Source organism: Magallana gigas, chromosome 5 (assembly GCF_963853765.1).
Source record: "Magallana gigas chromosome 5, xbMagGiga1.1, whole genome shotgun sequence".
Classification (NCBI taxonomy): domain Eukaryota; kingdom Metazoa; phylum Mollusca; class Bivalvia; order Ostreida; family Ostreidae; genus Magallana; species Magallana gigas.
In genome coordinates this window covers 30,401,232-30,415,078 of record NC_088857.1, presented here as the reverse complement: position 1 = coordinate 30,415,078, position 13,847 = coordinate 30,401,232, and the positions used below count along the sequence as shown (strand labels likewise).

General features: G+C 32.3%; 1 protein-coding gene across 1 annotated transcript; it reads right to left on the bottom strand.

Moving 5' to 3' along the window:
- Positions 1-1,533: 1,533 nt before the first annotated feature.
- Positions 1,534-12,606, bottom strand: LOC105323977 (protein LMBR1L). Its single transcript, XM_034467446.2, has 15 exons — positions 12,420-12,606; positions 9,169-9,262; positions 8,009-8,039; positions 6,422-6,561; positions 6,016-6,119; positions 5,419-5,545; positions 4,925-4,993; positions 4,561-4,625; positions 4,107-4,197; positions 3,619-3,714; positions 2,929-3,005; positions 2,701-2,778; positions 2,483-2,556; positions 2,194-2,351; positions 1,534-1,918 (listed from the first exon to the last, which is right to left on the bottom strand). Exons 1-15 carry the CDS (start codon positions 12,483-12,485, stop codon positions 1,671-1,673), a joined length of 1,518 nt encoding a protein of 505 aa, XP_034323337.2. The 5' UTR covers positions 12,486-12,606; the 3' UTR covers positions 1,534-1,670.
- Between the last annotated feature and the right edge of the window lie 1,241 nt (positions 12,607-13,847).

Below are 13,847 nucleotides of genomic sequence, written 5' to 3'. Positions count from 1 at the left end.
TTTGGCATTAGATCCAACTCTGCCATTTCACATTATGACATATGTAAAGCAAACTCTTAGTGATGCAACATGAAATCATGAAATCACATTGTGTCCTCTGTTTGATAATACAGTACCCAAATTAGTTTTATTTGAAAAACAAAACACTAAACTTATACAACACTTCAGAGGAGAAAGACCCTCAGGATCATGAAGAGGTCTTAGAATTGGCTAGAATTTATACACAGCATTTAAGATTTATTTTCATATACAAAACACCAAGTCTAAGATCTCTCATAATCCTGAGGCAAATCCATGTATGCATTTCTACATCTCCTCTTAATGTTAATTGTACTTCCATTAACACAATATTAAAACTCTTGCAAGAACTCCTTCAGTAGAAGCTCTACATATATATACACGGTGTACATATAAGTTAAAAGGCGATCCAAATAAGGATATGCCTACTTTGACAAAAAAGAAAAAAATTAATAATAATACACCAAAAAAAAAAATCGTTCAAGAAAAAATACAAAAAAATAGTCTTACATTAATATAATGCGAGTATTTTGCATTGCTATGGCATACATACATGTTTCATGAATGTAGTGTTCTGATGAAATTACATGCACATATATATTGCTTTACATTACAGCAGACACACATGTAACAAATGATCCAAGATAAAATTTTCCTAAAAAAAAAAAAAATAATAAATTCTCAATAATTTGAGTCTTTCGTTTTTTTTAAACCACAGGATATGTATATGATGGAGAAGAAATTTGAAGAATTCAGACAAGCATGTTTTACTTTCACACATGACAAGACCGTCAATGGGGTAAAATTGTGGGGGGGGGGGGGAGGGGGGAGGGGGTTAATCTTGTATGTATACAATATATGGTTATACCTGTAATGTGACTAGTGTGTACATATTTAAGACTATACAGTCTTATTGATATTAACATGGATTTCATAAAATAAAATATAAAATAAATATTTGTTTACAAGTGTAATAATAAGTACATTGTACTTATATTAAGTAAGGTCAATAAGTATGGTATCACTAGCACTACAACCCTCTTTCACACACTGTAACAGTACTACCAGTTAATATATACATAAACACCTTTGTTCTATAAAAAACAGGATTTTTTTTATATTTTTGAAATTAAGTTTCCCAGATGTTTTTGTTCACATTTAATTAATGCATCTCCACCTTTTTTTTTTTTTTTGTAAAAGTTGTACAGATAATATCAATCTTTAAGTTTCTCATCAACTGGGGGTCAGTTTTATGTGTACATGTTAAATGTTAAAAGTTGACATTGAAAAAAAAAACCAAACTGATTAGTATAAGCAAAACTGCAATGTAGTGTGTTAATCAACACAACACCTTAGTATGGTAAATCTTTACTGTTCATGTATTTACATGTACAATGTACCGGTTCAATAAAAGATTTGCCAGATGATTTTATGTACGGTAATTACAGGTAAATACTGACCATGTTGTATGATATCTAAAGCAACTGACCAAGCATTCACACACACACACACACACACACAAAATCCTTCATCGCACAAACCTATACATATCACAGTCTCGATTTGGACAACTATTTTGAAGTAACTACTCCATGACAACTTAAGATATACATATAGTGTACGCAGCCATGAACACTATAGTTTCTAGTCTATTAGTCCTCTTTTGAGCTGACATCTCCATTTGCAACAGAAGAATGAGTATGACCTGGTGCAGGTTGTTCTCTGATGAAGAACGCCATCAATCGGTCGTAGATTTCTGTTCTGACGGCTTTGGTGAATTTTGTGACTAAGCATAGCGTTGTGAGCCCGGCAAACACGACATTGCACAGCATGATGATGTAGAAGTTACCCAGCCAGTCCATACTGCCAAAGTTACCAATCAGGTCAAAATTTGTTAAACCTAGAAAACCAAAGAATGAACTTGAAGGAGTCTGTGGCATCAAACTACATGTACATGTACATGCATACTCTTTTTTAAATAGCATACAATTTTCTGAATGAAAGTAAACATAATATTAATCTGTTTTACTACCAGTTATTTTAATGCCATTCAATTAATGCACAGACTAAGCATAAAATGGACATGGAAAGATATGATAGCCCTTTTCCTTGGTAAATGTATGGAATAAGCATAAAGTGGACCTTTATCAGAGCTACCATCCACCACAGTCTCACCTAGAGTCCTGGACATGACAGGGAGTGCTGAACTAAGAATCAGGAGGACTATGCAGTTTCCTATCACCTTGACCATCGGAGTGCCGTGTGGAACGGGGCGAAGATTGCGGAAGCCTGGCAGGCTGTAGAAACCCAGCACAGAAGCCAGCATTACATATCTAGTGGCCGTCAAGGAATTGTAATGTATATGTATACTGATACAAGCCAACAAATTTGATTCTCCATGAAGAGTATACCATTAAAATCATTTATATTTACGGTAATTGAATTGCAAACAAATAAAGGATACAGAATAAGAATAATCTCTAAAGCAGCTCCAAACGATCCCAATGCTGAAAGTGAGGCCATTCCTAAAACAGTTTCCTGAAAAATACAATATATTAGTCCAAAACGGTATTTAAAAATAGTACAGTGCACACATCTGGTGAGACAAAACTGTTTACTAAGTTATGAAATTAGCTTAGCAATGAAAAGTTGAAGCATATCCATTAACAGTTTCAGTATTACCTTTGCTCCAACAGGTAAAGCTTTGATTCCAACAAGCAGCAACAAAAAATTCTGGGCTACCATTAACACACAAAATACCTGCAAAACAAAAACTTGCAACTTAGGGCTTCTCTTTTCTGACTTATGTATGGTAGTTTTTTACCAAAAATCTCTAAAATTGAGTACACAAATTTCGTGTGTACATATAAAGATGCTTTTAATAGAAGACAACACCAATGAGGTACTCACTGTTAATCCAAGTAAAAGCAACATAACAAGGGGATAACACAGATTTCTCCAAATAATGGACGTCTTACTCCTCGTCTCTGAAAGACAATGATTCCAAGTCAGTAAGAATTATTTCATACAACTAAATAGCATACAATTTTCTGAAAGAAAATAATCATAATATTGATCTGTTTGATACCAGTTATTTTAATGCCATTCAATTTATCATTTCACAGCCTCAAAAAAAAAAAAATCAAAATATTAAACTTGATTTCAACATTGTTGCTTTTACACATTTTTGTAAGCCAATGGTTTTCAGTACAACTACATTGCAAGTTCTTTTCAGAAATGCTTCAAACATTGATTTCAACATTGTTGCTTTTACACATTTTTGTAAGCCAATGGTTTTCAGTACAACTACATTGCAAGTTCTTTTCAGAAATGCTTCAAACATTGATTTCAACATTGTTGCTTTTACACATTTTTGTAAGCCAAGGGTTTTCAGTACAACTGCATTGTAAGTTCTTTTCTGAAATGCTGCCCTATACCTTTTAATAATACCCTGAAATTTTCGAAAAGTTTCTATAAAAATTTATGAAGACTTTATACTTGTACATCTACAGGGCAACTCTATTTTTTATATATGTATATTCATGTATGTGTGTTTCATGAAATCAGACTAGAAATTGATCATTATAATTCTCTGTTTACCTAGCTCCTTTAGAGTGGACTGATTCTTCTCTAGCTGTTCGATCAGCTCATCCGTCGACAGGTGACCATTTGCAAGTCGGTCAGGAACTGCTTTGTCTTCAAACAATAAAGGGAAATCATTTTAAGGCGTTTTAAAACTAGTCTTGTAGTATGCAGTATCTTTGCATCAATACACATAATGATTATTTTTTCCAGTACAAATGTTTCAACACTGATATACTGGTATATAAGTTGTACAGAAATATAGCCGGAATTTATCAGTCAAAGTCTCATTGACATTTCATAAATGAACATGAAATACTACTTCATTATTATATTTAAAATATTTACTAAAATTATCTTGAAAAAAAAAAAATTTGTGAATCAAAAGACATGTATTGCTTAAATAATGTACATAAAAAGTTAAATACTAGTAACAAAAATTTCTCTGTTGGTTGCTATAATTATTACAATACATACAATGAACACATAAAATAAGAATATCTTACATTTATTATCTTTGGTGAAGGTCAGTCTCCGCCGTAAATCTGTTTCTGTCAATCTGACCATCACGAGGTCTTTTTCTACATCTTGAAAGAACTTTAAAGAAGACATATTATATAAAAATATTATAATGCTTGGTCATGACTAAATTGTGAAAATGTTCATATGGTAAAAATGCTACAAATTTTAAAACAACCAAATATTACCATCTAACCAACAAGATGCTTTTTTATAAATTATTGGAATTAATACTTATTTGAATGCCGTAGCTATTAGATATTTCAACCTCCCTATAGGCCATAAATGAAAAACTTTCTTAAATGTAAGTAAAATCAACAGCTTCAATAAAAAAACATCCACATTTGCAAAAACATTTATAAGGTACATGTACAGATTTATCTTATGGCGCCAGTTGTGAGTTAGACAGTCATGGCGTTGATTCTGCGACTTTTAACCTACCTTTGGTTTGGCAATGAGTTCCCCCATCACAGTAAACATTCTGGAGAACCCGACAGGTGTACACACTGAAGAGAAGGATAAACATTGTTCAGTGTAAGTATGGAGAAACAAGGCACGTTAGTACACACTAATGCATTTTTTTATGTATAAACTACAAAGCAAACAGACATTTGTATCAATGAAAAAGAAAGAGTTTGAATAGTATCTGTATGTCATGAGTTATCAGAGCATGGTAGAAATTGTTTCCTTTTACAGAGGTCAAGGTCACATGAGAAACATGTTTTTTTGTTTTTTTGACATGTCAAAACTGTAAGTATTTGGTCTGGTTTCCTGGTGTCAGAGTGGTGATATGCTTCCTACTTACGCATGAGGACGATGACTCCCAGGAAGGAGATACAGGAATACAGATATGGAAGGTAGTAGGACCAGATATCTACATGGAAATGTGACAGGGTTAACACTAATTCCGTAAACACGAAACAAACCAGATCATAGAAAAAAAAAATAATAAAAATGCATTTAGACTAGCTTAAATATTGTGGTTTCATCGATATTTTTACAAACACCTGTTGTTGCAGTCTTTGCAGCCGAGTTGATCCACAAAATCAATGTAAATAAAAAGTATGATAAGTAGCATAAGGTTTTATTACATAGACGTTCCTTATAAGCTAGTTTTACTTAATAATTCCCAGTCCCACTTAACTTCATATCGTACTTGTGTTAATGAACCCATGGTCTTTGCCACCAATGTAAGAATTACAAATGCAATCAGGGAGTGCATTTATCATATTTTTATATACTTATCACTGAAATTGGAAAATAAAAATAAAATCTTATGATACAGGATGGTGTGGTCACCTAGTAGCGTTTCTTGTGTGTGTTTGTTGCCATCAAATATGGCAGAGGCGACCCAGGCGAGTCCAATGATGAGTATCCCGACCAGTACCAGCAGAATAGCGGCCTCGTACACCCGCGACCAGATACCCTGAAACAATTCAAACGTTACATCACTTGTGGCTCTTAAAGGATCTATTACCTGTAACTCAAATACTGCAAAATTCATTTAGTTTTCCTAAAGAGGTGATTTATTTTCCATGGTTTGAAAGAAAAAAATTATTGGTGCATACAAGATTTTGTTGTTGAGACTTGAAAAATTAATCGTAAATATTATGCTCTGGACACCATAAAATCAATTAGAATTTATCTTCAATCTGGTTAGCATAACAGTGCATTACATCACAGTTCATAAGAGATTTAATGGTGCAAATAAAATAGTATATTAAGCCTAATTTTACACATTTATTCTTAAAAACATGTCAAAAAAAGTATTTTTATACTTTTTATCTAATTCTAACAGAAAATGTGCTGTCATTTCTTTCAAACAAAGCATAGCTATTGTAGCTCTCAATTCCTTCTTTATTTTTTAAATGTCTTAATTAATAAAATAAATGCTACCTTTTTCACACCAACAAATCCTTCTGACTCCGTGAAGAAATAGGCAAATGGCATAAAGAAGAAGAGGGACAGGTTGGAGATGAGGAATATGTTGTTCCAGAAACCTGAAAATAGACATCATGTAAATAATACCAAGGATGTTTTGCAAGCATGTCTGAGAGTGACTTTAGAGAGCAATGATACACATGAATTCTACATATTTTCATGGATTAAAAGGAATACTCCATGTACATATAAAACAAAAAAGAGACATTCTCATCTGTCAAGTTATTTTTTCTAGCTTCAATCAGACACATTTTGATTTGTTGTTTTCATTTAATATTTCAAATCTAAATTCATTATTTCAAAGAATATGCAATGTTATGAACTAAAAAAAAAATAACGGCTGGCCAGTACATGTTCTTACCGATGATGAGTGAGGAGTTGAGCCACTGTACATAATAACTTTTGGGGTAGAGCAGCAGGACCTCATTGGACACGATGGAGACAGGGAGCAGGAGGATGGCACCCACAGACACCGACAGGGTGAACGTACACATCCACAGTCTGAAGAGCAATAACGAGATCAATTACTAAGGAGGCGGGATGGTCAAGAAATTAACCATAAGATTTACCTTAAAATCTTAGACACGATATTTTTAGCCATAAACTACTATTTAGAAAAGGAAAAAATTATCATATTTTTTAATGAAAATTTGAATGGTTCATATAGAACCATTTTAACAAGAGCTTGGACTTTGGATAATGAGTCAAACACAAATGTGACGAAGGCCTGTCTATTTCATTGCTGGCCACTCTGCCAGCGATGGAAAAAATCAACAAGATTTGTCTGGCTTTTGAGCTTAGACTACGCAATCTGTGCATATTTCACTTGAAACCAGCGTCATTTAAACTTGTTTTGATGCTAGAAATAGTTATGTCTTATCAAAAGTCCAAGGTCTTGTTGAAATGGTTCTATCTTTATCCAATGCTCTCCTTTTTAAGGAGATTTATTCAGTCTAAAAACAGCCACTACTGTTCAGCCCTCTAAACTGTATAGTCATAGGTTATAGTTAAAACTGTGTCTAAAGAGATGGGGATCAACACTATTCGTTTTCCCCTGTCCATGATGTAGTTTCCTAACCCCAACCCTTCTCCCCCTATTTATAAATGATGATCTCCTACAGTACTATTCAAGCAGTAGCCCTCATCCTCAGCCTATGAAGTAATCTCATAGCCCTAACCCCTTTCCTTCTTCCGTATGAGTAATCTTACCCTCCACTTACTTTAACAGCATTTTTCTCCTACTCTATCAGCGGTAGTTCTTTTCTATCCTCAATCCCACAGAGAAGCGCTCTTTCATACCATCCCATAGCATTATTCCCCTCACATAACATTGCCCCCCCCCCCCCCAAACACTTCCCTAGCAGTAGTTCTCTCCCACTCCCTAAAAAATTGTTTTACCCCCATCCATCCACATATATATAATTCCAATTTGTTTAGCCTTTTGCAATGAAATTGCTGTTAGGCAAAAACTACATTTTGTGTAGATTTAATGTGCAAGACAAGAGGGATCAATAGAAATAAAAAGACTTCATCAATGCATCATTAAGTCTAGACCATATAAAGATTCACACTGTCACTTTTCCTGCCTTTATCAGGAAACAACTGAGTGATGCTGATTGCAAAATTCATGGATCGAAAACTTGATTCAAAATCTAGACATCAGTAAATGCATGCTGATGCCAAGTTAACTGTGGTTAAGCCCTGAGAGATGGAAGCTGTCAATGACTGTCTCTGCATGCCTACATCATGTCTATGTTGTATTTTCTATGAAAATATTGATTTCATTTTAATCTCTTTGTCAATTCATGTATGATACTGAACTTGTACATATAATATACAAATCTATAAGTATTTAACGACTGATAATCCTGTGTAGTGGTCCTGTTTACAAATACAAATCTTGACTATGTTTACTAGTGTGTGATCTAAGTAGTTGTAAATATCTTACGCAATCCTGTACACCACTGCATCCTCTTCACCTGAAACGGAAAATATGTACTAGAATTATGTAAGAAGTATACACGGAATATGTGTCTCATTATTAGCACACAACAACGATAAAATATATGGTAAAAAACATCAATAATTATACACTTTATAAAATATATACAGTTTTCAACATTACTATACTGTTATATGAATAATAATCTTGTATGATAACCATTAACCTGTACCAGGTAATTGCATTACCGTACACATGTGAGAAATCTTTTATAACCTTTCAATAAAATATTTTTGTTCTCAATGCTTGTTGTACCAACCATTGGACTTCTGTCTTAACTAAGCCAGTACATGTATGTCAAGTGAAATAAAATAATTCAGTGTAATCAAATTTTTCAGAGTGTCTCTAAGGAAAACCTTATTAAAGATTTAAGAGCATTCATACACAGAAGTGCTTTCTGACCACAAAAAACTGACAATCCAAAGGAACACTGTGATTTATCATTATAATAGCAGAATATTCATTATCTTTGTGTTCTAATTAATGAATGTTCAATAAATTATTAATTAAGACAGAACTGGTGTAAAGAGTGCTGTTATTTAGAGTCATGTCTTTTGTGCTTAATCTTTGTGCTTAATTTGTGTCTGTAGAGCACATCAGAAGGTGTGAGAGAGAGAGAGAGAGAGAGAGAGAGAGAGAGAGAGAGAATTTTCACCCTTGTCTCTGACAAACTTCCTCCTTATGGCCACTAGAAATGTCACACAAACTCAGCATTGAGCTATAAGTAATTGTCTACAATCTATCACTATATCAACTACCAAGACCCCCTTCCTACCCCTTGTGTGCTTCGTAGCAAAAATCTGAAGTAACCTCCAGACATTTTATGATTACAGCAAACTACAGCTATAAAAGAAAACCCAATTACATATTCTTGTACATTGTGAATCATAATAATTACTTTTGCCATAGGAAGGAAAGAACAATGTTATTATACAGTATCTATTGTCAGAAGTAACAAGTGGAAAGAGCACACTAAGTCTTATTATAACTTGATGTATACCCAGGAAAATTAATAATGACTCTCTACCATACAATTAATAAGCAGTTCAACAGACCATAGTTACAGGTAGCAGTAAAAAGCTAATTTATTCCCATCATTTACATACCTGCTGATGAGATGTCTTCGGAGTCTGCGGTTTTGAAATGCCTGACTGTGACATAGGAACTCACATACAGGAAAATAAACAACAGCAGGCAAATCTACAAAAAAGATCAGATGTCTTGATACTTACTTGCACCACTGGGTGTATCTACCCGGTATGTCAAAAAAGTTACATGCTTATAAGGCTCTCTGATATATGTGAATATACACAGTCATGTACATGTAAATGTATTGACTATGGTACTTTAAGCCAACAAAATCCAAGAATACTATAGTATCATTTTCCTATATGTACTGGACAGGTAAAAATTCAATTAATCCTCATAATAGTCATACTTTATATACATTTTTTTTATGTTTCACAGAAAATGTAAAAATAAAATTGCAATAATGCAATAAAAAAAGTAACAAAATTAATAATATGCATGCATGTGCACTTGTTTGAATTCAAAAATTTTTTTATAAAAACAATGTCAATGTGTCCGAGCACCGTGCCCTAGCTCCTTACCTAGCTAAACAAATATTTTTCATTCATAAACACACTTTTCACTTATCAAGGTAAACATGAATATGTATGTCAAAGATTAAGGTACGTGTCCTGTTTTCAACAGCGCAGAACCCCCTTTCAGTTTGCATCTGCTATGTCTATAACTGCATGTCAAACAAATCACACACCAAATACACTTTATGAAGCTGACCTCATTGTGGGGCGACTGTCACTCTCAGAGTGCAGCGACCTTAAACACTGCTCTATATATGATTACAGACAAGACAGAAATTGTGTTAACAAAAGTTTAAAGTACAATCCTGTAAAAGCAGTGGGTTTTTACACATTACGGGCAGTTAAATCTCTCTGATCAGATATTGTCCATGCTGGCACAGACAGTGCCTTCAGGTCCTAAGGTGTCAATTTCTCTCCCCCCCCCCCCCCATTTTCCTCAGATCTATAATCAAGTTTTGTTACCTTTAGTTCAAGTAAAGTTCATAATCTATTCACTGATATTTAAGATCAGTAACATCCTAAACAAGTCAATGGGTTAAATTACTGCAGTCCATCACGACCTTAGTTAAATACATTTAATTGAGTCTTTGGGTGTTCAACAGTCTACAGGATATTTAAGTATATGTTTAACCTAGCTTATTCATGGACATTCTGTTTATATAAATTTTTCCAAAGTATAAATGCTTATAAAAATATATCAATACAGGGAAGTTGTACATCTTTAAGGAACTATAACCTTACTAGCTATATAGAAGAGATATTGACATTCACACTTTTGATTCAACACATTCTAAAACCTCTTAAACTGGGTACTTATACCTCCATGTATTTAAAAATACGAATGTGATCACCAGGCATGGGCACGATTACTCAAAAATGTAATCGATTAATAATCGATTACATAGGGGAATTTTGTGTAATCGATTATTAATCGATTACACTCATTTTTGTCCAGTAATCGATTGTAATCGATTACTTTATAACATGTAATCGATTAATAATCGAATACTTTAGAAATAATTTCATTAAAATGTGCGTGGTACCTGTTCTGAACATATCATATAAAAACTCTTAGAGAATTTGGTTTTAGAGTTAAAGGGGTATTTTCATTATGAATGATATGAAAATTTGAAACTTCCTATTTCAATCTTCATAAAATAACATTTTATAACTTCTACTACTTATTCAAATGTCAAATTATAAGCAAATATATAAAGCTCTGTCATGTAAACAAGTTTTTTTTTCTTGGAGGTTAACGAGTTTAGATGAAATCTTGACCTTGCACCTTTTGCCATCATATTTAATTAATCAGTTGTTATTGGTTATATCTTGATTGAAATTTCATAATTTTTAAAAATATCATTGGAAATATGCAAAGAACTTTTAGGCAGCCTTGCTTCATAATTTGAATGAATTGTGTTTGGAGCTTGTAATTGTTTTGATTTTTAAAATAGATCCTTGTTGGGAGTATTTTAATTGTTATCTAAACATGATTAGAGTGGTCACACCTCATTAACTGCTTTGTGGATTCATTACCTGACAAGGACAAACACACTTAGTGACATTTACCCTTTTGCTTTTTTCTCTGGCAAAATAGACACAAAATCTCTATGTTAAATAATTAAAACATTCTGCAAAGAATTGTGAAACACGGAGTACCGGTAAACTGATTATATACTCAATGACATGTGAACCAATATTTATATTTTAAGTGAAAGTGGAAAATCATAAAAAATGAATATAAACAATTTTATTCTATGAATTGTATTATAAACAACACTTGAAGAGTATTTTTTCATACAATAAGTGCATCACATTGCAATATGATTATGTCAAGAGTAATTGAAAGTCTCTTCGATTACAGATTACTGTCGATTACTTGAAAAAGAATAATCATTACAATCGATTACGATTACTCAATTACGATTACCCCATGCCTGGTGATCACAAATAAATTATGTGAGCTTTTTCTTTTCAAAAAGATACCGAGAGTAAAATTAAGATACAAGACATGAACAGAATAAACATCATCGTGCATGCGCAATGATAATTTTTTGTAATATTAATATATTTATCAAAATTTCCTACACTGCAAGTTTTTACACACATACAAAAATAATTAATAATTGCATCTGTACCAAAGATGATCTGTTGATCACATCTTCAAATATTTTATATTACCGGTATACAGAAGAACAACCTACTTAATCAACTTATAAATCAACATTTTTTTTTAGCAAATTTGAAGACATCATTTCATTAAATGCTCCAAAAATTTAAAAATTACATGTACTTTAATCACTCTAATATCTGTATCTAATCTTAAACATGTTAAATGAACGCAAGTCAAATAGATGACAAACAATCTCTGGCAAGACTGGATGTGAGCCTTTTACACTGAAAAATAATCTTGTCCCAGGAGACACGGTGACAATATATGTGTTCAGTGATATCAATCCTTTTTCACAAGAACTTCTAAAGTTCAATGAAACCTGTTCTGGTTTTGGAATGAGGCCAGAATATTTAAAATGAAAACAACAAAAACTCCCCACACAATTGATCTGCATTGATTTCAATTATGCTGGGATTTTAAAGTCATCTGACCATTAAGGATGGCCTAAACAGGAATGTGACAATGCTGAATACTTGACATAGTTTCAATTCTTGTATCACGCTCTAAAAACCACACGAGCAGAATACACATTTTGAGTGTTCCATGTTTAACATGTTTAATGGTTACCAGTATCACTTACGATATACTCCCGAACAGCGTTGTGGAAAACTTGTTCCCTAATGTCAACATCTACATCTTCCGACATAATTTCCTTCAAACAATATCCATAAGATGAAAGTATTCATTCACAATTATCCTTTTCAACATAACGCTAGAAATTGTTGTCATTTGGCCATTGAACAACCTAGGATATGACAATATCCGAGGGTTTCCGAATTTTTCTCTCTCTCAAATTTTGCGATTCCATATTTTATGAAACAAAACGAATATTTTCGACGACGTGTACAATGCAAAAGTTGCATCAGCGAGAAACAAAACGATTTATGTAGAAGAAACTAATGAAAAAAATGAATAAAAATAAGAAATAAATAAATAAATAAATAAATAAATAAATGAATGAATGAATGAATGAATGAATGAATGAATGAATGAATGAATGAATGAATAAATAAATAAATAAATAAATAAATAAATAAATAAATAAATAAATAAATAACGGAATTCCATCTACAAATTAACAGCCTGACCTTTCAGCTACTACTTAATGCCAGAGGTGTTTCTTGCATTTTACTGCTTATTGCAAATTGCTTTTGTCTTGTTTTTGTGCTTATATTCATTTCCAAAGGCTAAAAAGCATTTTCTGTGTATTCTAAAATTAATAATATGCATAAGGTAATGATGATTTACCAAAGAAAAAACTTCCCAGTAACTGTAATTTATAATAATATGTAGATGATATGGAAGAGTTTCAATTTAAGGAGAAAAGGTCATACAATCTATTGGTTCATTTTAATCATCCTTATTGTTTTAATTAACTAACTTAGAAATATTATTTAAATTGTAATTAAATAAATAGGGGCCATGCAGGACCCGGAAAAGATAATATTCTAATACAATGTAGTGTGAAAGAATTTTACTTAATTCTGTTTGTCAAAATTCAGTTACATGATAATTTAAATTAAACCCCTGAAACATTATACATATAGATACTGAATTATTTCCTGATATATTTGATTGTCAATAAATTGTACTGCATTTCTTTTGTAAAAGTTAAGCATCATTCATTTGCACATTTTGCTTCAAATTGACACTTTATGCAATAATCAGATTTAAGATCAGTCATGCCAATTATATCAGCTTAATTATTAATTTTTTAGAAACAAGATTGAATTTAATGCATGTATTTACTATAGCTTATTTATTCTATTCTAATTTTCCCAAATAATATCCTTTCTATTCCTATGAAGAATTATTTAAGTGTTGTTTTTTTACTTAATTCTTTTATTAACATTGGACCTGTTATGGTCCCTTCCTGACCCCCTGGGTCATGATTTACCATAAATTAGAAAGCTATGTTATAGATTGAAAAGGCTTTTTGGTTCTATAGGGAGAAGATTTTAAAATTTTCTCACCAAATCTTCACTCTTTCTTCAGTTAATTATCTTTA

What these genes read in the sequence shown, in the direction of transcription:
- LOC105323977 (XM_034467446.2), bottom strand. Translation starts at nt 12,485, where the DNA reads ATGTCGGAAGATGTAGATGTTGACATTAGGGAACAAGTTTTCCACAAC. An exon ending in GTCCACTCTAAAGGAGCTAG is followed by an intron (nt 3,006 to 3,618) that starts GTAAACAGAGAA and finishes ATTGTCTTTCAG; the next exon opens with AGACGAGGAGTAAGACGTCC. An exon ending in TGTCATGTCCAGGACTCTAG is followed by an intron (nt 1,919 to 2,193) that starts GTGAGACTGTGG and finishes TTGGTTTTCTAG; the next exon opens with GTTTAACAAATTTTGACCTG.